Below are 14,555 nucleotides of genomic sequence, written 5' to 3' on the forward strand. Positions count from 1 at the left end.
CGGCTGCGGCGCCAACGCGGCGAGGGACTGGGTGCGGACGGTGGCCGTCGGGCGGGGCCCCTCTCGCTCCTCGGCTTAGGGGCGCTGGGGGTGGTGGCTGTGGAGGGCGTAGTCTCGGGGCCGTTTCAGGTTGGACTCTCACGGCTGCGGGCTTGGCCCGGCCCGGGCGGCGCAGGCAGACCGCGGGCTCGAGGAGTCCGGGGCTCCCGCCTCGACTTCGGCAGCTGGAGCTCGGTGGGGCCTTTGCCCGACCCCAGAGTCGCAAAAGTTCACTTTACCGAGCCTCTACTTGTTTTCTCCAAAGCCCTCCGGCTGTGAGCCCCGGGCCAACGCCAAGTCTTCCTTAAACTTTGCATTCAGCAAATGTTATTTGAGCACCTACTATGAACAGGGACTTTGAGTGTAGTCTTTGAATTCATACAGATCTGGGCTTGAGTTCCTGCTCGTCGATTTCTGTGACATGCCAAACAAGTGACTTAACCCCGCCAAGTCTGCCTTTTCATCTATAAAATGAGGTTAAAACAATACTTACCTTAAAAGGTTGTTGTGAAGGTTCAGTGAGATAAAATAAGGCCTTGATATATGTTGGTTGTTATTAGATCCAGGGTTAGTGAAAAGAACTGTCCTGTCCAGGAAGAGTCTTGTCACCCTTGAGTGTTACCTGTGGGTACCTTGTAGTTCAGGAAAGACCTGGGAAAACCTTTTCCTCCACCCAGTTGTTACGTTTTAAGGTGAAAAGACTTTGTCATGAGGCAGGGGAAGAACAGGTGTCTAAAGGACAGCTGGGCTGATTTAGGGTCTCCAGGGTGATGGGATTGATTTTTATGTGTAGGCCCAGAAAATGACCACTTAAGCATTCAGAAAGACATTTATTGAGACTTTCCTATGCAGGTGGCTGATGTTCAAGTTATGTTGTACTGAATCCTAGAAAGAAAAGCTTAGTATGAGAGGGTTAGGGGAACACATGCTGAATGTTTAACATTGATACTCACTTGAGGGAAAAATCTTGTCTAGAGATGCAATGTCCAGTATGGCAGCCACATGGCTACTTAAGTTTGTTAAAATTAAATTAAATTAAAAAATTCATTGTTTGGCAGGGCGTGGTGGCTCACCCTGTAATCCCAGCACTTTGGGAGGCCAAGGCTGGTGGATCACTTCAGGTCAGGAGTTTGAGACTAGCCTGACCAACGTGGCAAAACGCCGTCTCTACTAAAATTGCAAAAAATTAACCGGGTATGGCGGCATGTCTGTAATTCCAGCTACTCAGGAGGCTGAGGCATGAGAATCGCTTGAACCTGGGAGGCAGAGGTTGCAGTGAGCCGAGATTGCGCCACTGCGCTCCAGCCTGAGCAACAAGAGCGGGACTCTGTCTCAAAAAAAAAAAAAAAAAAATTTAGTTCTTTACTTGTACCAGCCACATTTCAGTGCACAGTTAGCCACATGTAGCCAGTGGCTACTGTATTGGGTGGTGCAGGAGAATATTTTTGTATTTTATAATTTTTGTATTTTTAGCAGAGATGGAGTTTCTCCATGTTGGCCAGGCTGGTCTTGAACTCCTGACCTCAGGTGATCCTCCTGCCTTGGCCTCCCAAAGTGCTGGGATTACAGGCATGAGCCACCGCGCCCAGCCTGAAATTATTTTTTATTATTTTATTTTATTTTTTGAGACGGAGTTTCTCTCTTGTTGCCCAGGCTGGAGTGCAATGGTGCAATGTGAACTCACTGCAACCTCTGCCTCCCAGGTTCAAGCAATTCTCCTGCCTCAGCTTCCCGAGTAGCTGGGATTACAGACATGCGCCACCATGTCTGGCTAATTTTTGTAGTTTTTGTAGAGACAGGGTTTCACCATGTTGGGTGGGCTGGTCTCGAACTTCTGACCTCAAGCAATCTGCCTGCCTCGGCCTCCCAAAGTGCTGTGATTACAGGCATGAACCACTGTGCCCGGCCTTGTCTTCAGTATTCTTTTTTTTTTTTTTTTTTTTTTGTTCGAGACAGAGTCTTGCTCTGTCGCCCAGGCTAGAGTGCAGTGGCACAATCTGGGCTCACTACAACCTCTGCCTCCCGGGTTCAAGCGATTCTTCTGCCTCAGCCTACCGAGTAGCTGGGATTACAGGCACCCGCCACCACGCCCAGCTAATTTTTTTTTGTATTTTTAGTAGAGACGGGGTTTCACCATGTTGGCCAGGATGGTCTGGATCTCCTGACCTTGTGATCTGCCCGCCTTGGCCTCCCAAAGTGCAGGGATTACAGGCGTGAGCCACCGCGCCCAGCCTTGTCTTCAGTATTCTAAAGGAAAATGATTTCAACCTAGAATTCTGTATTTGGCCAGAACATTTTCATACTTGCAAGGAGTTTACAAAATGGAGGATGTGCTTCACACAAACACAAGAAAGTACATGTTCAGGGTGATAAACTTGTGCCCCAGCTGTAGAGGATCACATGCCTAATTGGGGCAGGTCAGAAAACTCTGGGAGAGATTTCCTTAGAAAGGTGGAATGATCTCCCTAAATGTACTGAGATTTAGACAAATGGCAAAAAATTTGGGGTTTAATTATTTATAAGAACAGATAAAACAAGTCAAACTGAAGTGAGGTAGGAAAGGGTAATTATTAACACCAGGGGCTTAAAAAAGCTGGGAAGAATCAGAGTTTATTAAATGGGTGTTGAATGCCCTTTACATATAATATAATCACTGACTATTGACCTAGCCTGTATTATGAAACTGGGGACTTCCACTGGGGAAATGGGGAGGGTGTGCGATGGGGTCAGAGCTGGAAAGGGAGCTGTGGTGGAAAGGTAGCAAAACTGAAAAATCAAGAAGCACATGCAAGTTACCTCCGTATTTAGAGATACTTAGATATGTGGAGGTAACTACCCAAATATACACCAGATCAACCTAAGGGTTGCCCATGGAGAGTGAGGGCAAGGGACTGGTTTTTATGGCAGACTTCTTAGAACTCTTTGGTTTTGACTCTGTGTGCATCTATGACTAAAAACAAAAGACATTTTAAAGTTAAAACTACATCATTTATGTAGAAGACAGTTTTGGACATCAGTTTCTTTTATTCATTGCCAATAGAACTATGGCAGGGATTTAAGCACGAACAACTCAGCATTATTTTATTTCTGTGTGTACGCTTGACTCTTACACTACTGATAAGGCCTGCCTGTGACATACCCTCAAAAGAAAAAGATGATGACCCAACTGTGTTAAGTTACATGAGCCTTATCATGCCCTGCTCTACGGCTTATGAATCCACAACCTGTCCACTTGGTAGCTTGTAGAATATTGCTCAAGAGCAGATTTTCAGGGACGTTTGCAAACTGCCCCCCCTCACTGGGTCTTATGCTTACGTCCCTATGCAGGGGACTGCAGCTGTGGTAACTCGATGGCTGTTGAAAGCTAAAGATTTGTTAGCATCAGTTTATCGACCTGTTTGGTTTCAAGGTTAGTTTCAAAAACGCAGGTGCTGTGGCTCTCGACTCCACTCTGAGCAGTGACTTCCTCTCTTGGAGATGGTTTCTTCATTGCCTTTAAAATGGGGATACTGATGCTTCCCTTGCAGGCTTACTGGTAGTAGTAGCCAACTTCTTGCTTGGGATGAGAGTAGATGCCCCTTATACACAATCTCATTTAAACTCCATAACAGTCAGATGAGGTAGCTGCTATTGTCTGCATCTTATAGATGAAAAAATTGAAGATTGGGGGAGTGACATTATTTGACTAAGTTTCCACAGCTAGTAAAAGGCAGAGCTGGGATCCAATCTCCTGACCTTTCTCCTTTTAGCCAGTGTGCTTATCCTCTGCCAGTGAGTTGCCAGGATGCTGACATTCCCCTTATGGGGAGGTTAAAGTGAGATAATGTAAACGGAACATACTTGGCATGTACTAGGAGGCCCTTGCTAGATTTTGGGTAGTTCTGAAGGGATATTTTCTTTTCAGAGGTCTTTGCCTTTCCTCTTATTGCCCAAGTTTAAATAAGGTATATTGACTTGCTGACTAGTTGAATTAAAGCAGTACATCTCAAGTGGGAGTGATTTTGCCTCCCAGGAGACATTTGACAATGTCACAACTGGGGCTGGTGGGGGAGGTGGGCTGCTACTGACATAGAGTGGGTAGAGACCTGGAATGCTGCTAAAAACACGGCCCCCACAACCAGAATTACCTGGCCCAAAATGTCACGAGTGGGGAGGCTGAGAAACCCCAGGGGAGAGATCCCCAAATTCTACACCCACCCCTCAACACACACACTCATTGTTTTATAGTCTGACTAGTAAATTTTTCTCTGTTGCTTGGCCTTCACAGGTTTCCGAGACACTAAAGCGTTTTGCAGGGAAGGTGACAACAGCCAGTGTAAAGGAACGGAGAGAAATCCTCAGTGAACTTGGGAAGTGTGTTGCTGGAAAAGGTATTTATTTTTCATACACATACCCTGGAGAATATTCATTGTTTTTCTTTTTTTTTCTTTTTTTTATATATGCTTTTATTTTTCCATGATTACAAACACAACTGAATATCAAATGCACAAATTAAGAATTACACAGGAAAAAAAAATCAGATACGTTCATATATGTATCACCTTTTCAAGGCTATTTCTATCCAGAATAACTTTGGTTTGCCAGGGCCGATAGAAAGAAGTCATAAAATCGCCTTTAGTCAAATTTGTGTGTTTGCCTTCTTCTATAATTCCAATACCTTCACCATCAACGACTTGAGATAGCTGCCAAGGTGTTATATAATCAGTGCCAGTGTCTTCATTCATTCTACAATGAAGGCTGTCACTTCACACTTGGAAGGTTGCACAGCGGCCAGGCAGAGGCGCTCCTCACTTCCCAGACGGGGCGGCCGGGCGGAGGCGCTCCTCACATCCCAGACGGGGCGGCCGGGCGGAGGCGCTCCTCACTTCCCAGACGGGGTGGCCGGGCGGAGGCGCTCCTCACATCCCAGACGGGGCGGCCGGGCAGAGGCGCTCCTCACATCCCAGACAGAGCGGCCGGGCAGAGGCGCTCCTCACATCCCAGACGGGGTGGCTGGGCAGAGACACTCCCTCACTTCCCAGACGGGGTGGCGGCTGGGCAGAGGCGCTCCTCACTTCCCAGACGGGGTGGCGGCTGGGCAGAGGCGCTCCTCACTTCCCAGACGAGGCGGCCGGGCAGAGGTGCTCCTCACATCCCAGACGGAGTGGCCGGGCAGAGGCGCTCCTCACATCCGAGACGATGGGTGGCCGGGCAGAGGCGCTCCTCACTTCCCAGACGGGGCGGCCGGGCAGAGGCGCTCCTCACATCCCAGACGATGGGCGCCAGGCAGAGACGCTCCTCACTTCCTAGACGGGGTGGCGGCCGGGCAGAGGCTGTAATCTTAGCACTTTGGGAGGCCAAGGCAGGCGGCTGGGAGGTGGAGGTTGTAGCGAGCTAAGATCACGCCACTGCACTCCAGCCTGGGCAACATTGAGTGAGCGAGACTCCATCTGTAATCCCAGCACTTCGGGAGGCCAAGGCGGGCAGATCAGTCGAGGTCAGGAGTTGGAGACCAGCCTGCCCAACACGGCGAAACCCCGTCTCCACCAAAAATACAAAAACCAGCCAGGCGTGGTGGTGTGCGCCTGCAATCCCAGGTATTCGGCAGGCCGAGGCAGGAGAATCATGGGAGCCCGAGGCAGGGAGGTTGCAGTGAGCCGAGATTATGCCGCTGCACTCCAGCCTGGGCAACAGAGGGAGACTGTCTCAAGAAAGAAAGAAAGGAAGGGAGGGAGGGAGGGAAGCGTTTTTTTTTTTTTTTTTTGAGACAGAGTCTATCACTGTTGCCCTGGCTGAAGTGCAATGGCACGATCTCAGCTCACTGCAACCTCCACCTCCTGGGTTGAAGTGATTTGCCTGCCCTCAGCCTCCCGGGTAGCTGGGATTGCAGGTGCCCACACCATGCCTGGCTAATTTTTGTATTTTTAGTAGAGATAGGGTTTCACCATGTTGGCCAGGCTGGCCTCAAGCGACAATGTTCCATATTGGAAATAAATTGTGTTTTTCTTTTTTTTTTCTTCTTTTTGAGACAGAGTCTCACGACATCGCCCAGGCTGGAGTGCAGTGGCACGCTGCCGGCTCACTACAACCTCCGCCTCACTGGTTCAGGTGATTCTCATGCCTCAGCCTCCCCAGTAGCCGGGATTACAGGTGTGCGCCACCACACCCAGCTAATTTTCGTGTTTTTAGTAGAGATGGGGTTTCACCATATTGGCCAGGGTGGTCCTGAACTCTTGACCTCAAGTGATCCGCCTGCCTCGGCCTCTCAAAGTGCCGGGGTTACAGGCACGAGCCACTGGGCCCAGCTGAAATTGTCTTTCTTTAGAACCATGGCCTTGGCCAGGCGCGGTGGCTCACGCCTGTAATCCCAGCACTTTGGGAGGCTGAGGCCAGCAGATCACAAGGTCAGGAGTTCAAGACCATCCTGGCCAACATGGTGAAACCCCGTCTCTACTAAAAAAAAAGCACAAAAATTAGCCAGGTGTGGTGGTGTGCGCCTGTAATCCCAGCTACTCAGGAGGCTGAGGCAGGAGAACTGCTTGAACCTGGGAGGTGGAGGTTGCGGTGAGCCGAGATTGTGCCACTGCACTCCAGCCTGGGCAACAGAGCGAGACTCTGTCTCAAAAAAAAGAACCCGGGTGCGGTGCCTCACGCCTGTAATCCCAACACTTTGGGAGGCCGAGGCGGGTGGATCACGAGGTCAGGAGTTCGAGACCAGCCTGACCAACATGGTGAAACCCTGTCTCTGCTGAAAACACAAAAATTAGCTGGGCGTGGTGACGCGCGCCTGTTATCCTAGCTACTCAGGAGGCTGAGGCAGGAGAATCGCTTCAACCTGGGAGGCAGTGGAGGTTGCAGTGAGCTGAGATCGTGCTACTGCACTCCAGCCTGGGCGATAGAGCAAGACTCTGTCTCAAATAAAAAAGGAACCATGGCCTTTTTCCCCCCTCCCTGCACAACTTCTGCCTTTACTTTATTTCCTTGCTATAGTGTGAATTGAAACAGTTAAAACTTTTGGGTTAGTGGAGAGTTTATCCATTCAGGTGTGAAAGCTATTTACACTTTTAACCATTTTGATTAGAAATATTTTAAAAAGATAGCTAAAACCTTTCTCAAGTAGTATACAGAGTACAAAAACTTTTTTTTTTTTTTTTTTTTGAGACAGAGTCTCGCTTTGTTGCCCAGGCTGGAGTGCAGTGGCGTGATCTCAGATCACTGCAAGCTCCGCCTCCTGGGTTCATGCCATTCTTCTGCGTCAGCCTGCGGAGTAACTGGGACAACAGGTGTCTGCCACCACCCCTGGCTAATTTTTTGTATTTTTAGTAGAGACAGGGTTTCACCGTGTTAGCCCGGATGGTCTTGATCTCCTGACCTTGTGATCCACCCGCCCCAGCCTCCCAAAGTGCTGGGATTACAGGTGTGAGCCACCGCGCCTGGCCAAAAACATTTTTTTTATGACTTGGGATATCATTTTTCCCAATCTGTGTTCCATGGAAGTCAGCAACATGGTAGTAGGTGATTGGCCAATAAGGGATTCCAAGATCAAATAAGTTGGGAGAGGTTTTTTTTTTTTTTTTTTTTTTTGTGTGTGTGTGTGAGACAGAGTCTCCCTCCGTCACCCAGGCTGGAGTGCTGTGGCGCGACCTCGGCTCACTGCAATGTCCACCTCCTGGGTTCAAGTGATTCTCCTGCCTCAACCTCCCAAGTAGCTGGGATTACAGGCACCTGCCACCACGCCCAGCTAATATTTGTATTTTTAGTAGAGATGGGGTTTCACCATGTTGGCCAGTCTGGTCTTGAACTCCTGATCTCGGGTTATCCACCCACCTCGGCCTCCCAAAGTGCTGGGATTACAGGCGTCAGCCACCACACCCAGCCTAGAGGTCATGTTTTTGATGTCCTCTTGGAATATTCGCAACAAGGTGTTTTCACTTTATTAAGCTTCCTTGGATTCAGTGTTTTCTTTGAACCTCTTTTTTGCTGAAAATCTGTTCAGGGTCTGGGGAACACATTTTGGGAAATGCTGAGCATATCTGATTATCCTGATCTGCACCATAACCAAGGGATAGCTCTATGACTTACTAGAGTAAGACCATTTTGCCTTCACTCAATAAATTCTAGTTTTGTTTTGTTTTGTTTTGTTTTGTTTTTCATTTCTTTTGGTATGTTTGTTTTTACTGTATAGCTTTGGCTCTCAAAGTGTGGTCCCTGGACAGGCAGCATCAGCATCATCTTGGAACTTGTTAGAGATAAAAATTCTCAGCTCCATTGGAGCAACTCAAATCAGAAATCCTGGAGGTGCTGTAGCCCCAGCTACTTAGGAGGTTGAGAGGTGGGAGGATCTCTTGAGCCCAGGAAGTTGAGGCTGCAGTGGTCCATGATTGTGCTACTGCTTTCCAGCCTGGGTGACAGAGTGAGACCCTGTGTCAAAAAAAAAAAAAAAAAAAGGTTGGGCACAGAACCCAGCATTTGTGTTTTGACAAGTCCTTTAGGTGATTCCTATGTTTACTAAAGTTTGAAAACCATTTCCATGGTTGGGCTCGGTGGCTCACACCTGTAATCCCAGCACTTTAGAAGGCCGAGGAGGATGGATCACCTGAGGTCAGGAGTTCAAGACCAGCCTGGCCAACATGGTGAAACCCCGTCTCAACTAAAAATACAAAAAAATTAACTGGGCGTGGTGGTGGGCATCTGTAATCCCAGCTACTTTGGGAGGCTGAGGCAGAAGAATCTCTTGAATCTGGGAGGCGGAGGTTAAAGTGAGCTGATATTGTGCCGTTGCACTCCAGCCTGGGCGACAAGAACGAAACTCTGCCTCAAAAAAAAAAAGAAAATCATGGCCATATAAATTGGGTCTCCCTTTCTGTCCACTTTTACTTCCTATTTCTACCACTTCACCCAACTTCTCATTTGCTGCTTCTGACCTACTTAAGCCTAGTAAGATACCCAAGCTTGTAAACTTGCTATTTATGAGCATCTCAGAGATTCTCTTGTGTGTTAATGCTTCAGTGTATGAGTTTTATGGCATCCTCAAAGGTTTTTCTGGTCACTTTCCCAGCAGAGCCCTCTAGTTAGAAAAGGCAGCCATGTGATACCGATCTTTCCAGTCACAGGCCTCTAGTGCAGCAGTCAGTGATGAAGGGCTCAGATGGGCTGTGCCACTTGCAGGCCGTGTGACCTGCTTCAAGTTACTTCACCTCTCTGAGCCTGTTTCTTTGCTTTGAACATGGAGATAGCAGTAGTACTTCCCTGATAGGTTGGAGTAAATGTAACGCATTGTCTGGCTATGGTAAGCTCACAGTGTATGTTAGCTGTTATTGCCATTGTCTTAGCCACAACCTGTTTCTGGCTCCAGTTATTCTTTTCCCCAGTTACTGAAATAGCCCCAAATCACATGGACCAATGCAGTGGTCAGGGCCCTGGGGAAACTGCGTCCCTGTACCTCATTCATTTCTCTTCCATCATTCAGGTGCCTGAAGTGTGAGGAATGGTATGGGCCTCCTGCTCTCAGGTTCTTCCTACACCCAGTATAAGTCTGTGTTACACTGCAGGTTAAATTTCCTCCTCCTCAGAAGCTCCTTCCTTTTGTTTGCATGCTTCACTGTGTCATGCAGCACTTGTCACAGGTTGGCTTTCCAACATTATTGAGCACTCTTTTTTTTTTTTTGAGATGGAGTCTCGCTCCGTCTTCTGGGCTGGAGTGCAGTGGCGCCATCTCTGCTCACTGCAACCTCCACTTTCTGGGTTCAGGCGATTCTCCTTGCAGCCTCAATCTCCCAGGCTTAGGTGATCCTCCCACCTCAGCCTCCTGAGTAACTGGGATTACAGACACGTGCCACCATGCCCAGGTAATTTTTGTATTTTTAGGAGAGACGGGGTTTCGCCGTGTTGGCCAGGCTGGTGTCGAACTCCTGACCTCAAGTTATCCTCCCACCTTGGCCTCCCAAAGTGCTGGGATTACAGGCGTGAGTCACTGCGCCCAGCCATATTCAGCACTCTTGTTCAACCAAGAGTTGAACTCTTTCTGCCCAGAGTTAGAGTGTATCTGTTTCAGTCCAGAGTTAGGGTGTATCTGTTTCACTCTGACTGACTGGCTTTGTTTCCCATTACTTGGTTTCTTCATTTAAAAATGGGCTTAATCCTGGCCGGGCGCGGTGGCTCAAGCCTGTAATCCCAGCACTTTGGGAGGCCGAGGCGGGCGGATCACGAGGTCAGGAGATCGAGACCATCCTGGCTAACACGGTGAAACCCCGTCTCTACTAAAAATACAAAAAATTAGCCGGGCGTGTTGGCGGGCGCCTGTAGTCCCAGCTACTCAGGAGGCTGAGGCAGGAGAATGGCGTGAACCCGGGAGGCAGAGCTTGCAGTGAGCCGAGATTGCGCCACTGCACTCCAGCCTGGGGGACAGAGCAAGACTCCGTCTCAAAAAAAAAAAAAAAAAAAAAAATGGGCTTAATCCGGGTGCGGTGGCTCACGCCTGTAATCCTAGCACTTTGGGAGGCTGAGGCAGGTGGATCACAAGGTCACGAGTTTGAGACCAGCATGGCCAACATGGTGAAACCCCGTCTCTACTAAAAATACAAAAATTAACTGGGCGTGGTGGCGCACACCTTTAGTCCCAGCTACTCGGATGGCTGAGGCAGGAGAATCACTTGAACCTGGGAGGCAGAGGTTGCAGTGAGCAGAGATCGCACTACTGCACTCCATCCGGGGCGATAGAGTGAGACTCCGTCTGAAAAATAAAAGGGGGGGCCTTAATAACAGTGCCCACTTTATATGGATTAAGTGAGTTACTGTGTATGAATGATCTAGAGCAGGGTCTGGTGTGTTGTAAGCACCAAGAGCTAGGGTGTTATTAGTCCTCCTCTTTTCTTCCTCATGTGTTCTGAATAGGTATTATGCCTTCTTAACCCTGCACTCCACATGTATCTCCCTCTCTTTCCATTTTTCCAGAGCCTACTAATCTGTCAGGCCAAGCTTATGTGTCCTTCAGACTTTCATAGACACTCCAGTTATAGGTGTTCTTACCTTTTCTGGTCCCTCAGAGTACTTCAACGTTGTACTGTTTTTTAAACTGTTTATTAGAATGTATGTGAAGAAAGGTACGCCTCTTAATGGAACAGCTCACTGAATCATCACATGGTAAACACCAGTATAACCAGCACCCAGATCAAGAAGTAGAATCATTTCAGCACTCCTGAACCTCCTCTTGATGGCATGTGAGGTTTCGAGGCCACTTGTGTTTTCTTAGTTTCGTTCATTTAGCAAATGTCTACCCACAACTTTTCTGTACCAGGCGTTTTCCTAGAGTCCCGTTTTGTTGTTGCTTTTTCCTCTTGGGGAGGAAAGTCTTAAATATATGGGGAGTGTCCAGTGGGCTGAGATCATGTCTGGCAGAATACCTGACTCCAGCGGCTTACTAAGTCATTTTTATTGACTGTGGTCTGTGTAATCTTTGGTTTCAGATCTGCCAGAGGGAGCAGTGAAGGGGCTCTGCAAGTTGTTCTGCTTGACTCTGCATCGATATAGGTGAGTCCCAGCCAAAGGCCCCATATCTGGAGCACTTTGTACAGAGAGGGGATTTAGGGTAGTGGTTAGAGCCCAGGTTAGAGCCAGACTGCCTGGTGCCAAATCTGGGCTGTGTCACATCCTAGCTGTTAGATCCTGGGCAAGTTACTTAACCTCTCTGTGCCTCAGTTTCCTTGTCTGCAGAATGGGGATGATGCCATTCTCTATCTCATGGGTGGTTGTTAGTAAGCGTGAGGTGCCTGGAACAGTTGCCTGCTGTGCCATAGTGGTCAGTGTGTTTATGCTGCCATTAGTCATGTGTGTTAAATCGTCTGGCCTACTTTGAGACCCTTATAACTGCTCCATAAGTGTAGGTGCTGCCCTTACACACTCAATGGCTTATTTGCCCTTAGGAGATACTTTTAGAACTCTAGGAGGAGGTGAGTTTATCTAGTTATTTCCTAGTCCCTCCTCTGTGATCCACTGGAATATGGTGTGATCAGTTTCTCCTGAGAAAGACCAGTGTATGGCCTGAGCAGCCTTGCCCCTGCCTCTGCCTGAGATCTGCATGTTCACCTTTCCCTTTGCCTCTCCCGCTAGAGATGCAGCCTCCCGCAGGGCCTTGCAGGCAGCCATCCAGCAGTTGGCTGAGGCCCAGCCAGAAGCCACTGCTAAGAACCTTCTACAGTCTCTGCAGTCTTCCGGTATAGGCTCCAAAGCAGGTGTTCCCAGGTAAGAGGTAAAAGTTGTGGCCCCCTGAGAATTGGTACAGTCCTGCTCAGGAGAAGCTGATGCAGTTGACTGTGCACCAGAGAGAGGAGCCAGGATAGCAAACTTAGTGGAGAAAACCACTTTCCCGAGGAGCAGGGTTGGGAAACAGTGGAAGCAAGTCCATTTTGAGGGGAACAGTTGCCCACCAGGCCCCTAATGGTGGAAGCCGTCTGTTTGTTTTTATAGTTGTCAGTGCCAAGAGATGGGAGTTTGGGCACTGAAGCCTGGACTTCTTGTCCTGAATTGCCACAGATGGTTTGTGGGGAACTGGTTTCAGGTTCTGTTCCATGAGGTCAAGGGAGGGGCCTGCATTACCAGGTGGGGCCTTAGGGACAGTGTTCGTCCTCAAGGTGGAGGCTGCTGCTCTGAACTCACCCCCAACTCTGCTCTGCAGTAAGAGCAGTGGCTCTGCCGCCTTGCTGGCCTTGACCTGGACCTGCCTCCTGGTGCGCATTGTCTTTCCATCGAGAGCCAAGCGACAAGGAGACATCTGGAACAAACTGGTAGGTTCCCTGTGTCTCTGAAGTAGCAAGGGTCAGCTTTCTGCCAGGAGTTAGGGCATGTTTCAGCACCTTCTTGGTGCCAAGTGCTTTTCTGGGTGCTGGGTGACCAGACACTCTTGAGTTGTCCCGAGGTATGTGGCTTTGATGAATGGCCATGAGTGCAGCATAATCACATTCCTCAGTGTATTAGACATTTTGGAGCTTCTCTGTCAGGCATGGTGCTAGGCACTAGAAATGCAGTGGTGGACAACAGAAATGAGGCCCCTGATTTCATGGCATGTGTGGAAACCGTGACAGGCCAGAGTTGGGAAGACAGCCAAAAAGCAAGTAGACTAGAAAATATCATAGTGTAAATCCTCTTGGTTTTTTTCTGGCTAGTCATTCCATTCTCTGTGTTTGATTTCAGTGTTGAACTGGTGAATGGAATGGATTTCTTGTCTTGGTTTTGGTTCTCAAATTCCCTCTTTCCATTCTCTACCTGCTCCTTCCACATTCTCTTCTTTTTCTTTCCACGTTTGCTCACCAGGTTGGGAGGTGGGCAGAGCAGACATGTGCCTGGGTAGGCTTAGTGTAGGTCATGAGGAGTTGTTTTTTTTTGTTTTTTTTTTTTTGAGACGGAGTCTTGCTCTGTTGCCCAGGCTGGAGTGCAGTGGTGTGGTGCTGGCTCACTGCAACCTCTGCCTGCCAGGCTCAAGCAATTCTGAACCCTCAGCTTCCTGAGTATAACTGGGACTATATGTGCATGCCACCACACCTGGCTAATTTTTGTATTTTTAGTAGAGATGGGGTTTCACCATGTTGGCCAGGCTAGTCTCAAACTGACCTCAGGTGATCCGTCTGTCTCAACCTCCCAACATGCAGGGATTACAGGTATGAGCCATTGTGCCCAGCCTCCTTTTTTTTTTTTTTTTTTTTTTGAGACGGAGTTTTACTCTTGTTGCGTAGGCTGAAGTGCAATGGTGTGATCTCAGCTCACCACAACCTCCACCTCCTGGATTCAAGCTATTCTCCTGCCTCAGCCTCCCAAGTGGCTGGGATTACAGGCATGTGCCACCATGCCCGGCTAGTTTTGTATTTTTAGTAGAGATGGGGTTTCTCCATGTTGGTCAGGCTAGTCTCGAACTCCCGACCTCAGGTGATCCGCCCGCCTTGGCCTCCCAAAGTGCTGGGATTACAGGCATGAGTCTCCGCGCCTGTGGTGCCCAGCCTACTTTTAAAAAAATATATTTAAATTTTTTTTTTTTTTTTAACACATCATGATTCTGCAGACTTCTTTTTTTTTTGAGACAAAGATCTTGCTCTGTCACCCACGCTGGAGCACAGTGGCATGATCTCAGCTCACTGCAGCCGTGACCTCCTGGGCTCAAGCGATCCTTCTGTCGCAGCCTCCTGAGTAGCTGGGACTACAGGCATGCTGGTGTATGCCTGGCTAATTTTTGTATTTTTTTAGAGATGCGGTTTTCTTTCGTTGCCTAGGTTGGTCTCGAACTCCTGGGCTCAAGGGAACCACCTGCTTCGGTCTTCCGAAGTGCTGGGTTTATAGGTGTGAGTCACCACGCCCAGCCAGTAATCCTTTCTGTATCACAGTATATATAGGGAGTCCTCTGCTGTTTACAGTTTTTTATTGTTACTAACAGTGCTGCAGAGAATAACCTTGTACATATGCCATTTTGTATACATGCAAATGGAATTTATCAGTATTGCTTTCCATAAGTGTATCTGCTTGCTTTCTTTCTTTTTTTTTTTTTTTTTTTT

General features: G+C 48.4%; 2 protein-coding genes across 3 annotated transcripts in view; one reads left to right on the forward strand and one right to left on the reverse strand.

Moving 5' to 3' along the window:
* Positions 1-14,555, forward strand: part of GCN1 (GCN1 activator of EIF2AK4) — a 69,329-nt gene that overhangs the window by 46 nt on the left and 54,728 nt on the right. For both annotated transcript variants that reach the window (XM_032168535.2, XM_058425083.1), the window contains exons 2-5: positions 4,307-4,409; positions 11,484-11,547; positions 12,127-12,258; positions 12,692-12,800. In XM_032168535.2, coding sequence (XP_032024426.1) covers positions 4,307-4,409; positions 11,484-11,547; positions 12,127-12,258; positions 12,692-12,800 — 408 coding nt within the window. The remainder of the gene's footprint in view (positions 1-4,306; positions 4,410-11,483; positions 11,548-12,126; positions 12,259-12,691; positions 12,801-14,555) is intronic.
* On the reverse strand, positions 4,566-4,763 carry LOC131380761 (prostaglandin reductase 2-like; the record flags this gene model as incomplete). The annotated part of the gene is made up of 1 exon (XM_058425084.1): positions 4,566-4,763. A coding segment is annotated over one exon (198 nt), but the record flags the coding sequence as incomplete, so codon positions are not given.

The sequence above is a fragment of the Hylobates moloch genome, unplaced genomic scaffold (assembly GCF_009828535.3).
Source record: "Hylobates moloch isolate HMO894 unplaced genomic scaffold, HMol_V3 SCAFFOLD_12, whole genome shotgun sequence".
In the NCBI taxonomy this organism is placed as follows: Eukaryota; Metazoa; Chordata; class Mammalia; order Primates; family Hylobatidae; genus Hylobates; species Hylobates moloch.